Source organism: Halichoerus grypus, chromosome 5 (genome assembly GCF_964656455.1).
Source record: "Halichoerus grypus chromosome 5, mHalGry1.hap1.1, whole genome shotgun sequence".
Classification (NCBI taxonomy): domain Eukaryota; kingdom Metazoa; phylum Chordata; class Mammalia; order Carnivora; family Phocidae; genus Halichoerus; species Halichoerus grypus.
In genome coordinates, this window is record NC_135716.1 from 181,527,527 (window position 1) to 181,551,726 (window position 24,200).

A 24,200-nucleotide genomic window follows, 5' to 3' on the forward strand; every position below is an offset into this window, starting at 1 on the left:
TCAGATTGCATGGTGCTGACATTCTACCATCTGACTCATGCCAGATCACCTACCTCAACTCCGTAGAGCACCCCCCTCCTATAACCCGCTTCCCCTTCTCCACCTCTGTGTTTCATGGATGGTCTTCCCACCCCCCTCCACCTCTGCAGATGCTCTTGGTTCTTCATGGGGTGGCCTGTCTTGCTGCCTTGGTGAAGGTGTCCTGGACTACTACAGGCCGTCCCTCCTCCTGGCTGCCCCTGCTGCACTGAGGAGTTACACTTCACTGCTTTATGCTTGGCTGAATGTAGTCTCAGATTGTTCTATCATGACTTCACACACATTTATCTTACCTGCTAAAAATGAATCACAGTTTTAATAAAGGTCTATGGCCACCCCCTAAAAAAAAAAAAAAAAAAAAATTCCTCCCAGTGCTAGATGCTAGTAAATACTTAAAGAACAGATTAAGAAGCATTAATTCTGATGGCTGAGGTAGAGTTCTCGCCCTCCTCTTCTCAACACCTGGGTTAGTTATCTCACCAGCCTCCTTAACTGGTCTCTGAATGGCTGCCAGTGTGTCCCTACTCCATGACATAGGCCACACTGCCACTGGAGCAACCCTTACCCAGTCTTTCCATGGACCACTCGTGCTTTAACTTCTCTACTGGCCTACAGTTAGGACCATGACACTTCAGCCTGGCTTAAAGGCTGTCTGCAACCTGATCCTCTCCTGCCTCTTCAGTCTTAATCTGCTGGCACTCCATTCTGTATACCCTGTCCTCCTTGCAGTTCCCAGAATGTTCTGTGTGCCCTTGCTGGCTGACTCCTCTGCTCGAAGCCCTGCTGGAGCCCACCTGGCAGGCTCGTTCTTCCTTGTCACTTCCTCTAAGACATCAGCAGAGTAAGTTGCTTCCTTCTCCTAGTCCCATTCATAGCCCCTTGTCCCTCTGCTGCTTTTCTAAGGGCCCAGAAATTGATCCCTTCTCTTTCCTGCCCGCCTGCCTGCCCGCCAGCCCGCCGGCCCACCGGACTGGAGCTTCTTGAGGGCAGGGCAATCTCACTGCCTTGCAGCATTCCCAGAGGAGATGGTGTGCACAGAGCTCAGGATGCATGTTGATCATACAAGTAACAAAGGTCACTCTTCTTCAGATTAGAGGAGAGCTGCTTTTTTGTGCCTTGACAGATTTTTTCCTTTGAACTATACAAATTATATTGGAAACCGACAGTGATGAGTCATATCTTAGAAAGGGGGTGAAATCTGAAAATGCAGAGCCTCCAGGAATGGAGTAGGAGGTTGCAGATCGGTCTTGCAGGCCAAGTCTGGCTCTTCACTGAATTTGCCCGACTGGTCTCAAACACCGGGAGTGGGAGGGACTCTCCTCCCGGTGGGCAGGTGATTTATTGGCTGGGAAGCTTCCGCGGTGATTTAGTTGTGAAACGGCGCCCTGCGAGGTGCAGGCTAATGCCTGGGCCGGGCGGAGCTGCCGCCTACAATCCCGGGCCGGAAGGGACCGCGAGGGTCGTCGGGGCCAGCCCCTCATTTCGCAGTCCGAGGGCGGTGGGCGTGCGCCCGTCGCGCTGCTGACTCTGCCCGCCCGGAAGGAGGACTGGAGACGGAGCGGCCTGGGAAGGGTCCCGAGTGGTGGCTCAGCCCGGCTCGGGCCGCGCGGGTGCCCTCTGCTCGCGCTCACCGCGGTAGGGAGGAAGTTTCTGCGCTTTACTGCTCGGATTTACTCCTGCTGTTCGGAGGGAGGAAACCGAGATACCAGCGCCGGGGGCCCAGAGGCTCTGGCCGTGGAGCCTTCGGGCTGGGGGCCGGGCGGGGACGGAGCTCGGGGCCGACGGGCGGCGCGGTGATCCAGGCCGCCTTTTGCAGCCGCCCGCGGCCGCGCCGGGCTTTGCGCGCCGCGCTCCAGCCTCCTCCCCCGGCCGCGGCGGCCCCAGCCCCGCGCCCCCCGCGCCCCGCGCCGCGCGGCCCCGCCGCGGTCACACGCCGAGCCGGCCCGGCTGCCTCCGCCCTGCGCTTTGTGGAGCCGGAGCCCGAGCCGAGTGACAGGCGCGGCCTCTCGCTGCCCGGACCCTGAGTGCGGCCGGCGCGGCGTACCTGTGGCTGCAGGGCCGCCCGCCCGGGAAGTGTCGCGGGGGTCGGTCGAGCGGGACCAGGCTTCGAACCGCGAGCTCCAGGCCGGGGGCTCTGAGGTGGGGGGCCGGGGAGCCGGGAGCTGCCTCCACGGGGCTGGGGAGGGGCTGCCTGGAAGGAATGGGACAAAGTGAAAGTCTCCAGACTGCTGGGGTGGGGGTGGGGGTGGCGGTGGGGAGCGTGGGGAAGAAGGAAGGGGTGCTGCTGATTATTTGGTGCCTTGGAGTGGCTTTTAATGACGGCGATGGGGGTTCGGGCTCCCAGTGGGCTTCCATGGATATCGGTGCCTTCTTGGCGAATTCCTCGGATTAACGAAAGGGCCTTTTAACCCGTCTAGGATGACCTTTTGGAGAAAAGTCTTGAGGTTTGATTCCTTTTCCCTCCTTTCTGCTCAACACTCTGGGAAGCTTCGTTCTCAGGTGGAAAGCAGCTGTGCTGTTTTATTGAAACACGGAGCGTAGTTGTTTATACCTGGGTGGACCAGTGCGGAGACTGTGGTACCGAGAGCACACATTGCTTCTTAGCCTCAGACCCAGGATGTCCTTCTCCCAAACGTGTGTGCGATTGGGGTTCCGATGACGGCCGTCCAGGGCCTGCCCTGGCGGGGGGTCCCAGCTGTACTGCTGAAATTGTCTCCCAGCCTAGTCAGTATTCCCTAGCTCAGACTTTTTTGTGGTTGTTATTCTGCTGATTGCAGATATCTTTGCTTTGCTGACATCCTGTTTTGTTTTTGGTTTTTACATCCCATTTGTTGTTTCTTTTTATCACAGAAACGCTTCGTTAAGGGGCTCAGGCAGTACGGCAAGAACTTCTTCAGAATTAGAAAGGAGCTGCTTCCCAATAAGGAAACAGTGAGTACAATTGGACTTTATGTAACTTGATTTTTTTTTTTTTTCTTCTTTGCCCCTGCTGCTTCTCCGCACTTGATCTTATGAAATGGTTTCCTTTAACCCTGTGCTGTGCTCAGACTCTGGCTGGCCCCTAAGATCTGCTTCATTTTACTTCCTTTACTTTTAGCTCCTGATTTTAGGTAGTACTGACAGATTATGCTTATCCCCCCACAAAGAAAGAGGACTTACCTTGTAAGAACAGAAAGGTCTTTGGCAACAGAGGGTTAGTTGGGGGTTGTCTGGGGTGTTGAGCCATTAACATCTAATTGTAAATATAGTGGCTGAAACAGGAAATGTCATTTACCACCAATTGGATTTGGTTATTGACAGAAGGCATCAACCGAGCAATAGAATGAAGAGATCTGTGGCTCACTAGACTTTGAATTCTATGGGGACTTTTTCTTTTTTTAATGTTGCTTATGTTTTGAAGAGTAGTTTTAACTCTTTAATTTTCCAGCCTTAAAAGTTTGCACTTTTCAGGGTGCCTGGCTGGCTCAGTTGGAAGAGAATGTGACTCTTGATCTCAGGGTCATGAGTTCGAGTCCCACGTTGGGTTTAGAGGTTACTTAAATAAATAAATAATTTTAAGTAAAAGTTTGCACTTTTCATTGAACAGATAGATACACAAGGATTCTTAAAAATTGCTTAAATGAGCCTTTTATAAATTCCTTTGATATTTCACAAAGCTGAGAATCCCATCTTTTGCTAAACTTGGGGTAGGAGGGTTTGCTGAGGAAAGTTCAGAGTAAAGTTATATAAAGAGAATATAAAGAGAATTATAGCAGGGGATTCAGTCTCATTCACCTGAATTCCTTCCAGGTGGAATTGGAGGGGGGTGGAGAGTTCTTCTGGCTGAGCCAGGGAATGGGTAAGCTGGGAATGGAGTGGGACCAACCAAGTCCCAGTGTCTGTGGCCTCTGCAGAGCCTAGTTACCGGAAGTGCTTCATGGGCCTTGGGGATGGAGGGTGAATATTTAGACATTGAGCTGCTTTCACTCCACCCCCACCCTCCCTGAGTGAAAGGAGGAAATGAAGAATATCCAGTATAGAAGGAACGGGGTTGTTTTGGTTTGGTTTGGTTTTTAGTTTTCTAATTGGGTGTTGTTGATTGATTTCCTCCTATTCAATTTTGATTCTTTTATTCTGAGTTGGTTGTTTTTGTTGTTGTTTTTAATGAACTGTTTCTAGACACTTTTTCTGTGTGGTACCTTATGTGAACAGCAGTAACTCATAATAGGAAAGAAAGGTTCTGAGATTTCAAGTATAGCCTTATATAAATCGGTGGTTTGCATCAACCAGTCATACTTAACATTAAACTTTTAATATTTTTTATACATCTAAATATGCTGAGATGGGTCATTTTGAGAATGGTTAAAAAAAGAGAGAACTGTTGATAGACATTAAACTAAAATATATGCTGTAATTGAGCTATGTAATCAACTTTTTTTTTTTTTTGCTCTTCCCAGAACAGATTGGAAAGAGGTATTTAAATGTGGAAGAGTGAAAGAAATACCTTTGAGTTTTCTGAGGATTTCAATTATTTGAGGTTTGATATGTACTTTTATAAAACTAAAATGCTTTACCCAAGTGTAGGAATTTTGGTTTGGCCAAATTGGAGTGAAAGTGAGATCTATGAGTAGGTGTGGTCTGATGTAACCTCTCAGCTCCAGTTTTCTCTCTCCCTGTGCTCTGCTAGAAGCTGCAAACCATGAAGAATTTGATAGAAGATATGGCTTGACAATTATTTTATCTTTCTGTTTTAAAAAATAAACTTATAATAGTAAGATTAAGCATTGAATCTAAAATCTACCATCCAGCATTTGGGAAATGCCGGGCAATTTTATCTAGTGTTTTATCTCTTTAGTGGAAAACAGATCTGAATAACATTTAGCCTAGGTAAGGTCTTCTAATCCTTTTTTTTTTTTCCCTTGCTTTTGGCTGTCCCTCATCCTTACCAATGATGTCTGACTCAATAAGTAGTCTTTTTCTCACCCACAGAGAAGTTACTGCTACCCCAGCCTTTTGCGCTGGTTCTCTCTAGTCTTTTCTAGGCACCTCTGTCCTGAGACCCTTCCTTCCCCATGACTCCCTGCCATCCCTGTTTTCCAGCCATGTTGCTTCTCTCCTCACTTCTCCTCTGGCACCCAGCAGCCTTCCAGTTTCCAACCTCTTCATCAGGGCACGATCATTGGCGCTAACAGGAGAGTTGTTGGCAGCCCTGGAGGGTTTATTATGGCTGACATTGGCTAAATGTTCCTAGTGTCCTGCTATCTTTTGCCTACAATTGGGTGAGTTTGGTGGTAGGGTAAATCTCTTAAGTATTCAAAATCATCTGAGAGAGAGAGGCACTCATTTTATATTTTCCTTAGTTATCAACATAGCCAAGCTAATCATTCACAACTCCTAGGGTGGAGAAGGCAAAGGTTATTTTTCATTTTTGCTGCAGAAAATGGGAAAATTTGCAGGTACTAGTGTCCTTGGTTCAGAATTTCCTTGGTAGGCTTCATATGGTCATGCCTCTTTTTATATCAAATCCCTCTAATCTAGATACTTTCCACATTCTCTTCTATTTGCCACAATTATTGACTCTTTTCTTTGCTGTTCTCAACTGACTTGAAACTTCAGAAGGGTGTCAGCATCCAAAAGAACACACCCAACTGGGCATGGCATGGGGGTCACCAGACCTGTGTTCTATTCCTGGCCTTACGGGTCGCTTATAGTACTTGACGACCTCTTCTAATTGCGGTGTGCTCTAGCTGTTCATTGGGAAGTTCAGGTCAAATCCTGACAAGGACTGGAGAATTATCTACTCTAAAATGGTGTTTCTTTGTGTGAGAATTGTATAGATGCCACAATCTTTATAAAATGTTGGCACACCTTTGGCTGTTGTTGTGCCCTAGAGCAGAGTGATGGTTCTCACCTCCTGTGGGACCTTCCGCAGAGTACTCAGTCTCTCTGTCCTTAACTGCCCGTGTCTGTAAAATACGGTGATCCTTCTACCCTCTAGAATTGTTTTGAGAATTTAAATGAGCTAATGTCTACAGAGAGTGTATAAAAACATTTGAAAATGACTCTTCTTCCCATCCACCTCAAATACTTTTAGTCTACGTAAGGGTCCTAGCTACCTGAAGTAGCTAAATGCTGTGGAAGGTACGGAATTATTTTCCGCTTGTAAACATACCAAACCTGTATGAAAAGAAATGACCTGTTTCTTATCTTCTGTCTTGTGAAAACCCCTATTCATTGAAAAACTGGGAGGGGGTGAAGGGCGGTGCCTAGTTTAAAGGATGCATTTCCTCTGTCTTGAAGCTTTGTTGAGGAGACTTCCATCCTTACTGGATCATTCAGTGCAGTTTTGCAGACAGGTTCCTGGTGAGCATGGACATAAACAGCTTTCCTATTCTGTTGGCTTCTGGTGTTTGTTACACAAGAGCTAAATCTGGCTTTTCTCTGAGAACAGTGGCTGTGATGGTAGAAAACCAACCATTTATCAGAAGTTTAGTTGAGTGGGTATTACAGGTTAACCTCATGGTACCCAAGAGAATAACTGTAAGTCAAATATTTTAGTGTCATGTTGGTACAAATATCCTGAGTTACTACCTTTCTCCCATTCTTCTTTTCTCTATAACTGATTACCTTCTTTAATACATTTATGAATAATTAGTAGTAAGATATGGTAAAGGATCGTTGCTGAGCATCTCAGATTCCCATTGGCTGTATACCTCTTCTCTCTCAAGACACTCTTTGGCCTAATCCACATCAGAGCCTTGGGTGTTAGTGCGTTTGTGTAAATCAGAGCGAGTGTCCTAGTGGCCGAGCTTCTGAGATGATGGGCAGCCAGGCCTCCAGGGTATCGCTTTAAGCACTGCCACATAATCTTTGGATCGATGAATTACATGACCTCTAATGCTAAGGTAATGCTTGAGAAAATAGGAGACCTAATAGAATTGAATCTTAAATGACCAGGAAGGGAACCCATGTTGTAAATAATACAAAATTATGGGCGTTCCAAAAATAATTTTTTGTTTGAGTTTTATACACATTGCAGTTTTCTTCAAAATCATGAGATGATTACTCTGATGACAGTGACATGTATCTTCTTTCACACTGAGCACATGTCTGTGCTGTTTGATTCAAAGACTTTCCGTGTCTGACACCTGGATGATTGTCCCTTGAATCCTGGCTGGCCTTTGTGTATAGCTCTGTCTACTGTTATTCAGACAAATTCAGCCAGCATCGGATTGCAGACAGGAAATGCTTACTCAGTGACTTACCTCAGATGCAGCTAACATTAGTGAGAAGACAGTGTGATCTGCCCCAACTTGGTGGAGAGGAGAGGTGCTTCCAGCATGTTATTAGCCTGTGGAAGGAGGTGGAAAGGGTGTGTGCCTTGACTGTCTTTCTCATCTCTGTAGTTTTATTTTTGTGCACCTAGCCCAGTAGGGATTAAGCTCGTGTTGTTTGTAATCTCGGTTACTAGCACATTAATATTTTCTATACTAAAAAGCTCATTTGTAACCCACTTCCCATTTTCAGAGCTAAATATTCCGTATAGCTTAATTTAAAAAAATTTTGTATGCCCACCGAGCACTGTAATGGGTGGGATGTCTATAACGAGAACCACGGTGCCATCCGTGCCCTGCAGCAGGGTAGGTGTACCGTGTGCATGCTTTCCATGTTTGGCAATGTGTGCTAAGGGCCCTGGTGCAGGCTCAGGCCCACAAAGTGTGCACAAGAGGTTTGGGGCTGGGGGGATGCTGGAAGGCTAATTGGAGGGTGTGGTGTTTGAACCTCCAAGGAAGGATATGTTTTTGGACAGGCCATGGCTGGGAGGGTGGAAGAAAAGCAGCTTTCCAGCTGTAGGAAATATCATGAGCAAAGGCGTGGAGACAGGAAATTGCAAACCCTGCTCAGCACGTACAGTAGCCTGGGTGGAGAGGAGGTCTCCAGGGCTGATGTGGTCGGACTCAGGTCAAAATTATGGCCTAGAGGGAGATTGGGGGACCCTGCACTCTCTCCGAGAGGGCATTTGGGGACCCATTGAAGAAGAGAAAGGAGAGGTCTTAGCTGAGCTGTGAGAGCATTCTTGAGCAGCACCAACAAGATGTGGAGACCAGAGAGGAGGTTCTTGTAACAATTTGGTCTCATAGTAAGACAAAAAAATGGGGAGTTGAAAGTGATTTATGGAACTGGAAGTCTGTCTTTTATCTTGATTTTCTCCATTGAAAATGTATCCTTTTGTTTTTTTAATGGGACCAAGGCACAGCTGGTTTTGATGTTTTGGGGTTTTTGTTTTGTTTTGTTTTGTTTGTTTTTTAAACTTTGGGTGATAGTATGAAAAAAAGTACTGGAGATTTAAAATTTTAATTTGAGAAGTAACATGAAAATCAACCACCTTTCTCAGCTCTATTTCTGGGAATGAATTCTGTTAAATATGTACATAACTATTGAATATTGATTGTTCATTTCTTTAGGCAAACTATCCTTTGCATAAAAGCACATTCCCCCAGCAAAGAATAACTACTATTGAGAAAGGTTTTAAGACTGAGTAATCAAGACTCTGTTAATATTAAGAGGTTAAGAATGACTCGAGCATTCAGTATGAGCGTTCAGCATGGAGTTTTATTTAACTTCAGATTAAAACCTTAGATAAACAATTTTCTAGCCTCATTAATGCTTAATCTAATGTTACATAACAAAGTGTGGACTTCCTGAATAGGTTGATACTATTGAGAACACTATTGTGTTATAGCCACATAACTAGAGGCCTCTGCTGCAAGTGCTGGGCACCCTCGCTGCTCACTGGGGCCGGCATTCTCACATCACCTGAGCTTGGTACCACTGCAGACTCCCAGGCTCTGTCCGCTCCTGTTGAACCAGAATCTGCATTTTAATCAGCTCCCCAGGTGATTTGAATGCTTAGTTAAGTTTAGGAAGTACTGCCGTTTACAGTAGTGCAGACTTGCAGAATCCTAAACCCAAATGTCACATTCATTCTTAAAACAATGTTGCTTTTATTCTGTTAAAGTTGTAAATTACTTCACTCTTAGGGCTTAATTTTGTTTTTCAAATTATTACAAAGTATCTCAAACCTACAGAACAGTATCTGGACTTATTTTCATTATCAGTAATAGAATTTCTTAATATAGCTTCCCTTTTCCTATCTTTCCTTTTTTCCTAGGAACACAATTGTAACTCCTGTCATATTTCATATAAAAACTGTTGTCCTCCCGTTTCCTTGTGGCATATTTGTGAGTCAGGCTAGCCTAGATCTTAATTTAAGTTTCTAATAGAAAACTTTTTATTTGAAAGGATGACATTCACAGGGCGCCTGGGTGACTCAGTCGGTTAAGTGTCTGCCTTCGGCTCAGGTCATGATTCCAGGGTCCTGGGATTGAGCCCTGTGCTGGGCTCCCTGCTCAGTGGGGAGCCTGCTTCTCCCTCTCCTCCCTGCTTGTGCTCTCTCTTGCTATCTCTGTCACTATCTCTGTCTCTGTCTCTCTCAAATAAATAAAATCTAAAAAAAAGATGACATTCTTTTATTAATATGAAATTTACACACTTAATACTATGGTGTTTTCAGGTGTTACTCTCTTTCCCTGGCACCCCCTTGTATATGACGAAGAAATATACATATTTTGAGAAGTTGGCAAGATTGGGTCCAAGGAGACACATGTGCCATTATCTTTTTTCTTAATAACTTGTCCTCAAGTAGGGGCGGATAAAGTTGAAATTTTCCATTCAGGAAGTGATTATCCAATAGAAACAGGCACTACGTTTTGGCAGTGAATATTGTGATCCTACAGTTACTGCCCTGCAGGGGGTTTGTTCCCATTAAAATGGAGCAGAGGCTTGAATCTTTTCATCTGATAGTCTAAACTATGTAGATATTTGGCTGGGCAGTGGTCCAGTTTTGACTAGGGTAATCTAAGTGAGATTGGCTGATTCCCTTCTAAAGCAGTTAAGAAATTTGCATGTAAGAAATTTTTGGTGCTGATGTTGGGGGAATAAGGAGGTCTTTAAAAATTAGGTGACTTTTTAAACCAAGGGCCTTGAATATTTGCTGTTCTCTATGTAAATGTCTTAGGCCTGCCCTTGGCCTTACCCTGCGTATCAGAACTGGAGGGAATGGCTTGCAAGTATTTCGGTTGTGGACGATGTATTGCTTGTAGACACCGCTTCCAAATGAAACCACCTTGGACTTTTAAAGTTACTGAATACTCTGCTGCTTACAAGGATCAGTTATTTATTTGCTGTTGGTATTTGCTAACCTGTATTTCCTGTAATTTGACTGGGTCTTGGTTACCTGGTGACTTTTTAGATGGAGACATTTATGACTTTTTAGCCTAAGTAGACTCCCCCATTTTATTAGCTAGTAAAACAAGTGGAAGGTTTGAAATGGTCTTTAAGAAGAATTATAAGCTGTGATTACTGTGCTTATATTCAATGTGTTTATCCACTTGGAGCTCATATCTTATATCATAGATTTTTTTTTAGCCTTCATAAGCTCGGCGAACCCATCCTAACTTTGAAAATTCAGTTTGCTGTTGTTTTAAGAGTAAGTTTTAAAATGTATCTGAAGCCCTAATCCTTGAGTAATTAGTTCATTTTAATCTTATTTGAAGTTATGCCTTTGAGTAATACTTAGGAAAGTAGAGTAAAAATTACTTCTATTGTTTTGAAAAGTAAAGCGAGGCTTTCACCTCCATCTTACTCACGGCTGCTCCCCAGGTGGAGCCCCCACCCTGTCCCCCCATCATAAGGTTTCTTTTTTTTTCTGTTGCATGTAATTTGAAAACCATTAATTATATCATAGAAATAGGAAAAGCAAGCAGGAGAAACCTGTCTTGGGAAGCCAGAATTCCATTAAGCTAAGTTTTCTTTTTGAGATGTTTACATTTTAAATTGAATTTCAATATTAATGACCTTCATTATTTTTTGATTTTATGATTCTTTGTTCTGTTCATGTGTCTTAAGTCCTTCTGAAATCTCTAAATTGTGGTGTCATAACTTCCAGGATTTGGCCTTGGACATGTCTAAACCATCATCATGGTTCTCTGTTGGCAAAATTGGGAACTGTTTTGGGGAACCTTTAGTACCCAAGGCCTGTGTTCTCTTTGAGGTGTCTGTGGTGGGTGAGAGGGTACTTACCCTTGTGGAGTCCACAGTCTGCTAAAGAGGCCGGCAAGGCTTGTGTTCTTCTCTGGAAGGTGCCTGAGTGACAGTCACTGAGACTGTCCAGGGCCCAGTTACAGGGCTTGGGCTGCACACTCGTGAGAGCCACACACTCGTGAGAGCCACACAAGCCCTCTCTCTGTGCACTGGTGGAAATGATACAAATTGCCCAGCTTCTCTCTCAGAAAAATTGCATTTTGTTCTGCCCTTGAAAAATTATTCTTTATTTGCTTTAGGTCTGGACTGTGGATGCGGCTTCCTTTTGTCTTCCATGCATTTCTGTTCTGCACACATACATGCATGTATGTATTTATATAGAATATAAGGCCTTCTGGGCAGGGACCTCTTTGTAATACCTCTTTATGTCTCCTTTAGTGCCCAAAACAGACCCTTACTTGATATTTGTTAAAAATGAGGTGTGTGGCCCTGTATGTTCACGTATTTTGTGAATGATGGGGTAGGAATACACTGTAACCATAGATAGATATATAATTATTGGTCCTAAAAGATTAAAACCTCTCAGTGTTTATAAGAAAAGGTTTTCCTCATTTTTTGCTCTTCATGTTGTTTTTCATTATCTGCTTTGATGGTGTTTTAAAGACCAGTTGAAACCTGCACATCCTAGGCGTTGGACGTGTAATGGACAGAAAATCCTTGTTCAACTTTCCTGTCTCAGGACAGTAAGACTAGGACTGGGGGGGCGGGTCACTGTGCCACGTTTGGACTTTCCCGTTCCTGCTTATCATGGGCAGTAAATCAGCTCTGCTGTTTGCACAGCAATTCTGTTTTCTAGATTATTTATAAGATTGAAACCCATTGTTTATTTTTCTCAGCAGGTTTATTGAGCAAGTCAAGAATAAAATATTGTCTTAAGCAGTAGAGCAAGCCATTAGCCAATTGCAGCTTGGCTTCAAAACGATTGTGTGTGTGTGTGTGTGTGTGTGTGTGTGTACTGGAGGTGAGAGCCAAGCGAGGTAAAAGAGGTTCAGGGTTGCCAGATCTCTGCAGCTTTGCAAGGTTCTTGTGACTGTTTATGGATTTTTTTTCCCCTTTTAGTCAGTTAGTGAGTCACCGTCATATGCCATTTTATTATCTTGAAAACAGTCTGGAATTCTTCTCCTGTGTCTTTGCTGTATGAGTGAAATCCCACTGATATGTTCTGAACGATAATCAAGTTAAAGTCTTTCATGTGATGTTTCGGTTATGTATTTTCAGCTGCAGCCATTCTCTCTTTGTCCTCATGTGCAGGAGTTGGGATTTTTCTTAAGTTTGGCAAGAAATGGTGACTTTCACGTATTTGATTATTTTAGAGGGCTGGAACAGCATAGGTCCAACCCCCTTAGGACTCAATGATTATTGATTTAGGCACACGCCTCCTACAATCAGAACTTGGTTCTCCTTCCCAAAGATGCTGTTTTGGAAATGTGCTAATGAAGTACATGGAAGCAGGTCAGAGGTTTGTAGCTTTCAGTTGTCAAGGGAAGTGTGTAAGTTTTGGAGGGAGAATCTGGAATGTGTGGAACAACAGGAGGAATAATTAAATTCTGAAGGAGACAGGCCCAGTGAGTCTGTATACATGGCCAGCTTCAGCAAAGTAAAGCAGGCAGCAAGTGAAGTGGGCAAACCCTGTAGACATTCTGGAGAAGGCGGAATAGAAAGCAAAACAAAACTTTGAAAAAGAAATTTTTAAATTTGCTTTGTCCTGTGGATTGAATTTGCTTATCAAAACTTGAAGCTCGGGGCGCCTGGGTGGCTCAGTCAGTTTAGCGGCTGCCTTCGGCTCAGGTCATGATCCCAGGGTCCTGGATCGAGCCCGCACTGGGCTCCTTGCTCTATGGGCAGCCTGCTTCTCCTTCTCCATCGCTTGTGCTCTCTCGCGAGTGCGTGCTCTCTTTCAAATAAATAAAATATTTTAAAAAAAAGAAAAAACTTGAAGCTCTTGGGGTGCTTGGGTGGCTCAGTTGGTTAAACGTCTGGCTCTTGATTTCGGCTCAGGTCATGATCTCAGGGTCGTGGGATCAAGCCCCACGTTGGGCTCTGTGCTCAGCACTGAGTCTGCTCGTCCCTCTCCCTCTCCTTCTCCCCCAGCTTGCGCGTGCGTGCTTGCTCTCTCATGGTCTCTCTCTCTCTGTCTCTCTCTGCCTCTCTCAAATGAATAAATAAAATCTTAAAAAAACAAACAAACTTGAAGCTCTTAATTCTTTTGACCGTATCAGCCTATCGGGTGACTCAGGAGAAAAGTCCATGTGCTTCTCTAACAGACTATATTAGGTTTATCAGATGATTAGGTAGAATAAATAATACAGTTAAAGCATGGAATGCTTCTTATACAGTCACTTTGTATTTAGATTAAAATGTGCAAGTTTACACCTTGGAATATGCATTCACTTGTCCAGTATATATGTCTCAGACTGAAACTAAAGCATACTGTTTTCTTTTGTACTATATTCTGTTCTCATTATTGATTGCCCAAATGCTAAAGTACCTTACCAGGCATGTCTATAAATACTTCCATTTCTTATAAAAATTTTCCTAGAAATCAGTGACAGGATGTTTAGGTAGTGTGAATATAAAAATTTATAGTTTTATTCCTAATACTAATCTATCAGCAAGCACTTGCAGAGCTCATTGAGTATGATGAGAGGTGGAGATATGACTCTGCTCCCTGGGGATCTCTCCAGCTATTCGGTTACCACAGTGGGAGTTGGCAGGAACCTAAGTGTGAAAGTATGGGGCACAGACACTAAGTGATAGTTGGAGTCAGAGGACCCGAAGATGAGGCCTTGAAGGAACATCTTGAAAAATGTGTAGTTGGGCCTGGAAGTTAGGTTGAAGGATAGGTGTTTTAAATAAATGCCTTGCCAAAGAAAGTCTTTGAAGTATCCTTGAGGAATTCCCTAATACCTGAAATCCCTCGACAGCATGCCTTCAGAGTGGCTGCCCTGCTGTTCCTGAGAACCTGGTAACATTGAACCCATTAAATGGGACCATGGTGGTTTGGGACAGTTCCATTACTTTAGATGTCCTCCTTTATTACACCAGGATCCGAATCCCTTCATCTTCCATGTGTTATCCTGGTTGAGTCCCTTGATGACACAGAGAAATATTGGTGCCATGTCCCTCCTTCACAGAGGCTCTTCAGACGGGTCAGGGTAGTCGGCACTCCTGCCTGGGCTTCTGCATCCCACACCATGCATTCTAGGTGAGCTCCTTTGGACTGTTGTCCTTTGGCCCTGCCAGCAGCGTCAGGCAGCCAGGGTAGCGCCTGTCCCTCACCCTGGCCTTCTCCTTCACCCAGCAGGAGGGCACGTGTATTAACTCAGTGCACACTTCCTGGCATAACAGAAAGTCACATTATAGGTTTTGTTTATTTTGTTGAGTTTAGCACATCTTAAGGTTAGCATTTTTAACCCAACTCTCTCATTTCCCACAATGAGCAAGTGTTAATATTAGGATTTAGTAAAAGACGTTACCTAATACAGCAGTGTATACTCAGACTAACCATCAATTAGGCCATTTCACACCTGGAGTATACCTGAGCAAAGATTTCTAGCGCCAAACCACAGCATGATCAAGTGTGAAACAGTGGGCTCGTTCCTTATGGGATAGACCATTAGCTTTAGTCCTGACCCCAGAACCTCCCCAGGAGTCTTTTCCATCCTTATAATCTTGGCACCAAAGCAATCCCTCAGCCCATTCCTCTATGTTTTGGTAAACTGTTGCTGAAGATGAAGATAGCAGTCATTTAGCAGACACGTGTCTTTGTCTGTCAGCTGCTTTTGTTTCAACCAGCTGTTGAAAGCAAAGCCTGAGTGACAGAGTTCTCCTCCCCTCCGCCGTTGGAAACAAAAAGTGGGGAAATGGGCTCTTCGTGGACTAAACTGGAAGCCCTGGATTTTAAGGGAAGTCATTGCTCTGGTGCTTGCTGTCAGTTTTCCAGATTGGATTTTCTGCCTTTCACTGAGCTTTTCCTCTCCCACTCCTTCCATGTTGGTGAGGAGAGTACCCCAGCAGCACACTTCGTAGTAAGTGTATCCTGACAGGAGTATGGCGGTTCCCTTGCGTCCCTAAGGCCTCACCTGGTTGTTGTAACTGTCTCCTCCAGAGTAGGTCATCTAGCTTTTCATTCTGTTTACCATTGCTGGAGAACACATGGGCAAGGTCAGAAGGTCTGGAACTGAGCTTCACAAGCCCCGTCTTGCGTAAGCACATAGCCTTAGGTGTGCGTGTTTCCTGTTCTCAGATGCTGTACTCCCCGAGCTGGTGTCGAGGCCGCTGGTGCCTCCTTCGGACCGCAAGGCTCTGCATTCTCGAGGACACGGTCCGGTTCCCCAAGCCTTCAGCTGTGCGTGTTGCAAAGAAAAACAAGAGAGCTCTTCCTGGCTGTGGGCAAATTAATTCAGTTCTCTGGCAGGGGTGGCAAGGAGTACATGTGATAGAGGTCCCTTCTGGTGCCATTCCCGTACCTCACATCCTGCCCCTCAGTTATTACAAGACGTTTTAACTTGTTTGGGTGCTCCCAAATCCAGCATTTCTCTGCTTGATTGTTGTTCCTTACACTTGGTTTCTTTCACTGCCAGCCCCCGCCCTTGGCCCAGCCTCCGCCTCCCCCCAGTGCTCATGGCCGGGGTCATTTTTTACAGCACACATAACCTTTAAACCAAAAAGAAAGTACATTGCTTATAACAAAATGAATCTCTTTTCTGCTTTTATTTTGAAAAGTCCTCCTTGTTGTTTAATGTGGAGGATATTCGTGCTGAAAGCCTGTTCCAAGTAGGCATTTGTGCATCCCAGAGGAACTTTTGATTTATTTCCTTAACTCTGCCCTCCTTTCTCTGTGGTTCAGAAACCTTTAATGGTCTGTGAAGCTCTGAGACTTCAGTGCAAAACAGTAGTCGTTTTAAGAACCCCTCCTACTATATGAAAGGCCTGCCAGTTTCCACATGCTGGGTTTTTGACTCCCTGACAGGCTGACCTCTCACAAATTTGGTTGTAGAGCAGGGCATCCAGGGTTGGGGCCTTGATAATGGTTTTGTGAAATATTTTTTCTCCTCTCCCTCTCTTTGAAAAGTTGTAATGAGAATTCCGGGCTCTTGGCCAGCCCGTGGGATGTGATACAGTAGAAATGTTTCTGGTGCCCTTTGTTACTATTCAGCTTTGATTAGGTCTATTTCCCGTAAGCTTAATTTTGCTCCCCCCTCTCCCCTTTTTTATGGCTCAGGAGGTTAACTGAGCCAAGGTTATGTGTTTTATTACGCAAGCTGCTACAGCCTTATGGAGTCCCTGCACCAGGCCTTTGTGGCAGAAAGACGAAGGGAAGCCACTTCCCTCACATCCTTGCATTTCTTCTTACCAAGGCTGCCTTCTCCTGATCATGCCTGCTCATGGAAGGGTATGACCAGCCCTGCAGGCTGTGTGGCTTGCCCCTGCGTCTTCCACTCAGGGCATTCCAGGAAAGCATTGTACAGCGTGTCTTGAGATTTTGTGAAGTTAGAAATCATGGCAGACCTCTCTCTCTCTGGGGTTTCTGCCAGGTGGAGGGAGGAGGTGGTGGGGCCTCCAGAGCAGCAGTCAACAAGCAGTGACACTCCTTTGATCTTTCTTGTGGTTCTCCATTTCAAAAGAAAGAAGCGGTTGCAGCTTAAAAAAGTTTTCTAATACTGCTTTGACTTTGTATTTATAGCTCTTTTCATCCTTGCAGATGAGAACACTCTGCAGACATTTCATCAGTTCTCCTGATAACCTGTGAGGGGACCGGGGTTCTTGCACAAGCTCAGGGAAGGAAACTGAGGCACAGTGACACGAAAGGGGCCCTCTGTCACAGGCGCCATCTAGCTCGGGAGTGGGGGTGAGCCAAGAGCAGAGCCTATGCGGTGTGAGTGCTTGGGTTTGGGACCATGCTTGGAGGAAAGTGAGGTTTTATTATCATAGAAATTCTTTATTCACAGTAGGACTCCTTTGGTCAACTTACAGTGATGAAGTATAAGTACATGTAACTCTTTTGTGTCCAAGAGCTGTTGAGACATGGACTCTGGTAAGCTACTGGTGGGGAGGGGGGAGGGCGGGGGGCAGTGTGCACTGGGCTTGTAAGCTCTGTTTTGAATTTGGGCATAGACAGTAGACCTGACATTGAATTCAGATCTAGAGGCTGAGATTGAAGTTTGTGCCATCGCAGAACTGACTCCCCGGGCTCCCCACCGAGGGGAGCTTGTGATGGGAGTTGTGTCCCTGAGAACAGAAGTGAGGGGTGTCGAGGGTCACTCAGACTCTCTCTGCTCGGTAGTTCTCTGCCTTCTCAGGAATCATTCTGGCTCTTAGCGCTGGCTTGAAGGCTTTTGCTAACTGAGTAGCTAATGGAATGGCCTTCCTTTAGGCACACAGAGAGAGGGGTAGTTGTCCCTGGTGCCTTGTTGGAGCAGAATAATACATACTAAAGTGATACTTTGAGCACTCCTTCCTCAATTTTGTCCCCATTTTCTTTGGGCCCTCGCTGCCTGCTTCTGGCCACAGCTTGTCAGCTCTAAACCGGTTGAGCCCCTCATCCTTCTGGCTGCACTCATGCAGGCTTTCTTGTGAAGGTTGTGGGGTGTTTTCTCTCCCTGTTTAGAAACACAGATGTCTTACATCTCCACAAAGGAATTTTGGAAGTAAACCTATTTACAGAAAGATCCACACAAGTTTGACATTGTTTCCTCAAAGCACCTTGTTCACAGTCCTTAGCAAATACACTGCTCTTCTAAGTCAGATACCCCTCCACCTTTTTTCTTCCTCCAGCCTCGAGTGTCCTCGGATGCCTGCACAGCTGAGCAGGAAATAAGGTTCCTTTTTTCCCTAAACTAGTCGTGCAAACAAGGCCAAAGAGGAAATTGCTCATTCTTTGGTATTATTAAGTTTATTTTTAGTTTCCTAGTACTTGATTTATTTTGGAGGAAGCAGAGGGATAAAATGCAGTATCTTACTAAGGGAAATACTAGATACTGCATCTGAAGCATTATTAGTAAGTTAGCAAACTTTTCATGGTGAGTGCTTTTTGACTGGCCCTTAAAGTGTGGGGTTTTTTTTTTCTTTTTTCTTTTATTTACATGGATTTACTCAGCCAGTTGCTTAGCAGACATTTGAGTTCCTGTGTGGAAGACTTTTTAGGTAGATGCTGAGGATGTACCAAAGGCCCCTGGAATGGGTTTTCCAGTTTACAGAGCAGTTTCTCACATTTTATCCTCCTTCTTCTTCATGACCATCTCCTGAAGCAGTTAGGTGACTGTAGCCAAGCACTGGGACGCAGACCTGTGATTCGGCATCCATGCTTACTTGCTCATCCCCTCTGTAAGCACTGAGTGCTACTAAAACCTTTCTCTTCCCCGCGTGAGAGCTCATGACCAATGAGTTTGTCAGCTCCGCAGTAGCCTCCTCTTCCTTCTTACATAAAATTGCTGGCGAAAGGAAACGTGTATGAGTTCTTGTTCCACTCTCCCTGTCCTTGGACAAGTTACTTGGTTGTTCTGTTTTTAGTCTTCTCATCTGTAACATGGGGATAATATGACCTACATCCTAGGACATTGGTGAGGATTAATTGAGTACGGGCATACCTTTTGTTATTGTGCTTCGCAAAACTGTGTTTTTTACAAATTGAAGGCTCAAGACTTCAGTGCAGGAAAGAACCAGTTGTGGTGGAAACAGCGGGAGAACTAGAATTAGAAGTGGAGCCTGAAGATGGGGCTGAATCGCTGTAATCCCAGGATAAAACTTTAACTTCTTATGGACAAGCAAAAAAAAAAGTGGTTTCTTGAGATGGAATGTACTCCTGATGAAGATGCTGTGAAGAGTTGAAATGACAACAAAGGATTGAGAATATGGCACAGACTTAGCTGATAGAGCAGCAGCAAGGTTTGAGTGGATTAACTCCAATTGTGAAAGCAATTCTACTGTGGTTACAAAGCTATCAGACAGCATTGCATGCTACAGAGAAATTGTTCTTGAAAGGAAGAGTCAATCAACACGGCAAACTTCATTGTTGTCTTGTTGTAAGAAATTGCCACGGCCACCCCAGCCTTCAGCACCCCCCACTCTGAGCAGTCCTGTGCAGCCATTGCATCGAGGCAAGACCCTCCACCAGCAAAAAGGTTATGACTCGCTGAAAGCTCAGATGATGGTTAGCCTTTTTAGGAATGAAGTATTTTTAATTAAGGTATATATAAATTGTTTTAGACATAATGCTCTTGCACACTTAATAGAACAATATAGTGTAAATATAACTTCATGGACACTGGGAAACCAAAAAATTCGTTTGACTTGCTTTGTTATTATACTGACTTTATTGTGGTGGTCTGGCACTGAACCCGCAATATCTGAGATACACCTATACTTGATGGTTAGAATGGTCTTACCTGTATGTAGTTGTGAAACCTAAAATATTTTGAGGACCCGAAAAGCAAAAAAATCTTATACAAAATTTTACAATTTGAAATTGTATACAGTATGTTTGGCTCACTTTTTTTGTGGGAGGGGTTACTTACATTCCAGATTTCTGTTACGCTCCTCAAATAATACTGGCCGGGGAAACTCCATATAACCGTATTATGTGCCCAAAGATGAATTGTGTGAATTTATGCTGGATTTTGGGGGTCTGTCCTGTCTGTGAAGTTAGAGTACTGGAATTAGACATTGAAATTTGGAATTATAGAATTTTTTTTAATATTTTTTTATTATTATGTTAATCACCATACATTACATCATTAGTTTTTGATGTAGTGTTCCATGATTCATTGTTTGTGCATAACACCCAGTGTTCCATGCAGAATGTGCCCTCTTTATTTTTCTTTCTTTTTTTTTTTAAGATTTTATTTATTTATTCATAAGAGACAGAGAGAGAGAGGCAGAGGGAGAAGCAGGCTCCCCACTGAGCAGGGAATCTGAGGTGGGACTCGATCCCAGGACCCTGGGATCATGACCTGAGCCAAAGGGCAGACGCTTAACCATCTGAGCCACCCAGGCGCCCGAATGTGCCCTCTTTAATACCCATCACCAGACTAACCCATCCTCCCACCGCCCTCTCCCCTAGAACCCTCAGTTTGTTTTTCAGAGTCCATAGTCTCTCATGGTTCGTCTCCCCCTCCGATTTCCCCCCCTTCATTCTTCCCCTCCTGCTATCTTCTTCTTCTTCTTTTTGTAACATATAATGTATTATTTGTTTCAGAGGTACAGAGGAATTATAGAATGTTAAGAAATGCAGTTGATTTGGTCTTCCCAAAGTATCAGTCCCATGTCTCCATCTTGCTGTCTTCAAGCTGTCAGGGTTTTTTAGGAGAGAAACCAGGGGCTTTCCTTGGCCTGTGCCGCAGAGGATTCCTGCTGTGTGAGTCACCAAGTGGCTATGTGTGGAAGACTGGGCCTCGAGTTCCTGTTAGCTGAAGCTTCCAATAGCACTCCAAATTATAAATAGAGCAAATGAAGGGGATTTAAAAAGATATTCTTAAATTTTAATATATTTTCTTGAGATATTTTAAACTCTAGTTTACATAGTTTTCATTTTTACGAGGATACTAGTAAATCCATAAGTAATTTGATGCCACCAAACTTTCATTGATTAAATTGTCTCTGGTTTACTTAGTTGCCCGGTTCTTGATGCATCAGAGTTGAGGGTTACTGTTTTCTGTGACCTATGCTATTCAAGTGATGTTAATAACAGAAGTAATGTCTTGTTTGTGCTTAGTTCCCTTTGTTGAGAGGGACCCAGTATGCCAATGATACAGAACATTCTGTATCATTATCAAAGCATGTTGACCTGTTAGGGCCAGAAATCAACCCCATTTCATAAGTACAACTGAACGAGACATGATGGGGAAGTATTCACCTAGAGCAATTTAGCAGGTTTTTAGATTGTGTCACCAAGAGAAAGGGGGTCCGCTAAGCCAGTACTTGCTGTTTTCATGCAATGGTTCCCATTGGAAGAGCCCTAGAGTTGCAGGTGCTATAGCTCAGGCCTTACCAAATAGGACACTGCATCTTCCTTGGCATTTATTTCTTTAGTGGGGATGGAGGTAAGAAGCATTACATTTGCGTCCTTCCAGAAGAACTTAAGACTGAAAACCTCAGAAATGTCTGGAAAGGTAAGCTATAAAATAATGCAAAGCGTAGGATAATATGTGGCAAAGCAGTATTGTCTTGGATAAGTTGAATGTCTGGTCACTTAGGGACTAGTTGTATGGAAGTCCTGTCTGAGCCTGTCTCTGTTCCTTCTTACCCATGAGCTGACCGCACACTGCTTCTCATACTCCGTGATGATACGCTTCATTATCTTCTGTAGTGCACATCTTCATTGGGTAGTATAAACTGTATTCTTCACCATGCTCTACATGGTTGAGAATTCTTACATTATTTCTTGAAAACGATCACGGAGATGGCACATTGCGCCCACCGCAGCTCTCTCTCAGTGCAGGTCACTTGCATTGGTCCGAGTGCTGCTTCACAAGTGGAAGAGACTTTCCTCAGAGGTAGCCCTCCAGGCGTTGTAATTTTCCAGCCCAGATCGCCCAGCTGATGGAAGCGTTTTCACGACAGTCCTGCAGCCGATGTTTACTCTGTGTGCACTGGCTGAGCCCGTTAGGGTCCCCGAATCCCTTATAGGTGGACTCCACCACTGGTGTGAACCATGAATCCTTTGTCACCATAGTTAGAGCTACTGAACGGAAGGATGGGGTGACGTGCACTGTGTTCAAAGCAGGTGTTCAGTGTTGACAGGGAGGAGGAGATGTTTTATCTTCGCTGCTGAATTTTTAGAAAGCTAGAAATGAAAAATGAGACCCAGGGGAGAGGAGAAAGGGTGCTCCCTAAGCTTGTTACATATATTCAGTATCCAGGTTAGGTAAAAATATCAGACTAAAAAGATAAAAGGGGATTTGGTTAGAGTAGACTTTTTTGATTTTTCAGTTGGATGATATTTTGCTGATTGCTATTTTTTACAATGCCCTCTGTAAGATTTTTTATCTCAAAAGAATGAGGCATTATGTTTAACTTGTAATCTTTGGAACATAAATGGTTTTTTAGGTTATTTCTTAAAAGATAAGTCAAGTTGGTGTTGGCTTCTCTTATAATCATTCATAATTATTTATTGATAGTCTACATAATGCTGAACATGCTGTTAAATGCTAGAAGTGTTATCATTCCACAAGAAATAGATTCCCATTCCCTGGTTCATGGAAAATTTAAATCTATGAAGAAGACAGATTAATCTGTGAAATGTCCCTTAAGTATGTGGTTATAAATCCTGATAAGTGCTACAAAAGAAAAGTACTGGATATATAACAGGGACCTGACTTCAATAAAGGAATGTCTGAAGATACTTCACTTAAATTATGACCCCAGAGATGAGCGAAGGATGGAATCAGAAGAGCACCCAGGCCACGGGACCAGCCTGTGTAGAGGCCCTGGAATAGGATAACCTTGGAATTCAGGTGCGACTAAAAGAAAATAAGTGTGTGGAGCTGTTTTGAGCAAAAGGAGACTTGGGAGGGCCGAGGTAGAGGTGACGGGAACCAGTCAGTCAGATTGTGGAGACCTTGCAGCAGCCGGCAATAGTGATAGCATGTCCTGAGGGCCTCTGTTGGGTCAGGCACTGTTCTGGGGGCTTTACGTGCATTGATTCATTGGCCTCGTACATAAGAGGCCGTGTACCTTGTCCGAGTTGGTAAAGTAGCATAGGCCAGGATTTGGTCACAGTTTGGCTTCAGAATCCATACTATTAACTCATTATGGTTGTATGTGGAGAAACATGGTAAGCCATTAAAGAATTTTCAAACAGGGTAAGTTACATCAAATTTGTTTTGTTTTATAAATATATATAAATACATATATTTACATTATATAATATATATAACATTATAAATTTTTATATATACACGTATGTATGCTCACACAAACACATACGTACATACACAGTGCAGTGTGGAACATGGGTTGAAGCAGGTCAGGAGTGAAAGTTGAGAGATGAGGCAGCAGCCTTGGCTCTTGTGTGCTTGTTTGCCCCCTCCGGCTTCACCACAGTAGGTTATCCACTGAGGCAAACAACAGGAAAAATTGAGTGGGATGGCAAGGGGTTTTCTGAAATAGCTGTGAGCGGAAGAGCAGGACAGTGACATGGCACACCCGGCATGTTTGGGGGTGAGGGTTTTTTCACCTTGTCTCCCGTGTACGTACTTTGTTCTCCAGGTTTTTCACAAACATACACGTGGGTTGATTTGACATATTCTTTGTATCACTTGAGCCTGCTTGTCCTGTAGATTAATTTGGAAACTGTTGACATCTATAGAATAGTCATTTTTGGCCTTATCTAGAAGCACAGCTCTGCTTATTTTAAGCTCATTTGGATAATTTTGAAGACTACCCTGGGGGATGCACTTCTTGTCACCCCTCTCAGAAATTGATGGTTTTTAAGGGGTTGTCTTTTTATAAGCACCACACTTCCTTTAAGATATCACAACATCCAGGAAAACAGTGATCCTAACACTGGGCGGGCAAGAGAAGGAAGGGTCTCAGACCTGAGGCCGGTGTTTGGATTTGAAGAGCTCGAACACAGGTCGATGCAGGACACCAAAATGTGAGCAGCCCTGCAGTGGTGATGCTGGGGGGCTCAGGCCGCTGGCGATCAGGAAGAGTGAGGGCGGGTAGAAGAGGACCTATTTGGGGTGCAGAGATAGTTAAGCAAGAGCAGAGTAAACCCTTACCCTGTGGGAACAGGAAGTACTTGCCCTGGAACTATCCAGTTCTTGGTAGAGATGAGAAACCTTTTTTCAATGGCAGAATTGGAATGTTCGACAATCTTCTGGTTTGTTGTTGTTGTTTTAGTAAATATTGAGGAATTATAAAAGAATCTTTATAAAATGTGTTTGGTATAAAAACAACATAGTGAATTCCTGTGTACTCCCACAAGTTTGAGACTGCATGCAGTGTTCCCGATCCAATTCCTTGTCCTCTCCACTTAGAGATAACCATTATCCTGAATACTGTGTTATACTCCCTTT

At 44.1% G+C, this 24,200-nt stretch overlaps 1 protein-coding gene across 11 annotated transcripts in view; it reads left to right on the top strand.

The window, feature by feature from the left end:
* The window catches only part of RERE (arginine-glutamic acid dipeptide repeats), a 415,927-nt gene that overhangs the window by 356,826 nt on the left and 34,901 nt on the right, over positions 1 to 24,200 (top strand). For 8 of the 11 annotated variants that reach the window (XM_078073823.1, XM_078073818.1, XM_078073819.1 and 5 more), the window contains one exon: positions 2,890 to 2,970. In XM_078073823.1, the coding sequence (XP_077929949.1) occupies positions 2,890 to 2,970 (81 nt within the window). Of the gene's footprint in view, positions 1 to 1,244; positions 1,373 to 1,420; positions 1,675 to 1,938; positions 2,179 to 2,889; positions 2,971 to 24,200 lie in introns of those variants that run through there. The other 3 variants (XM_078073825.1, XM_078073827.1, XM_078073826.1) reach the window with 3 other exon arrangements.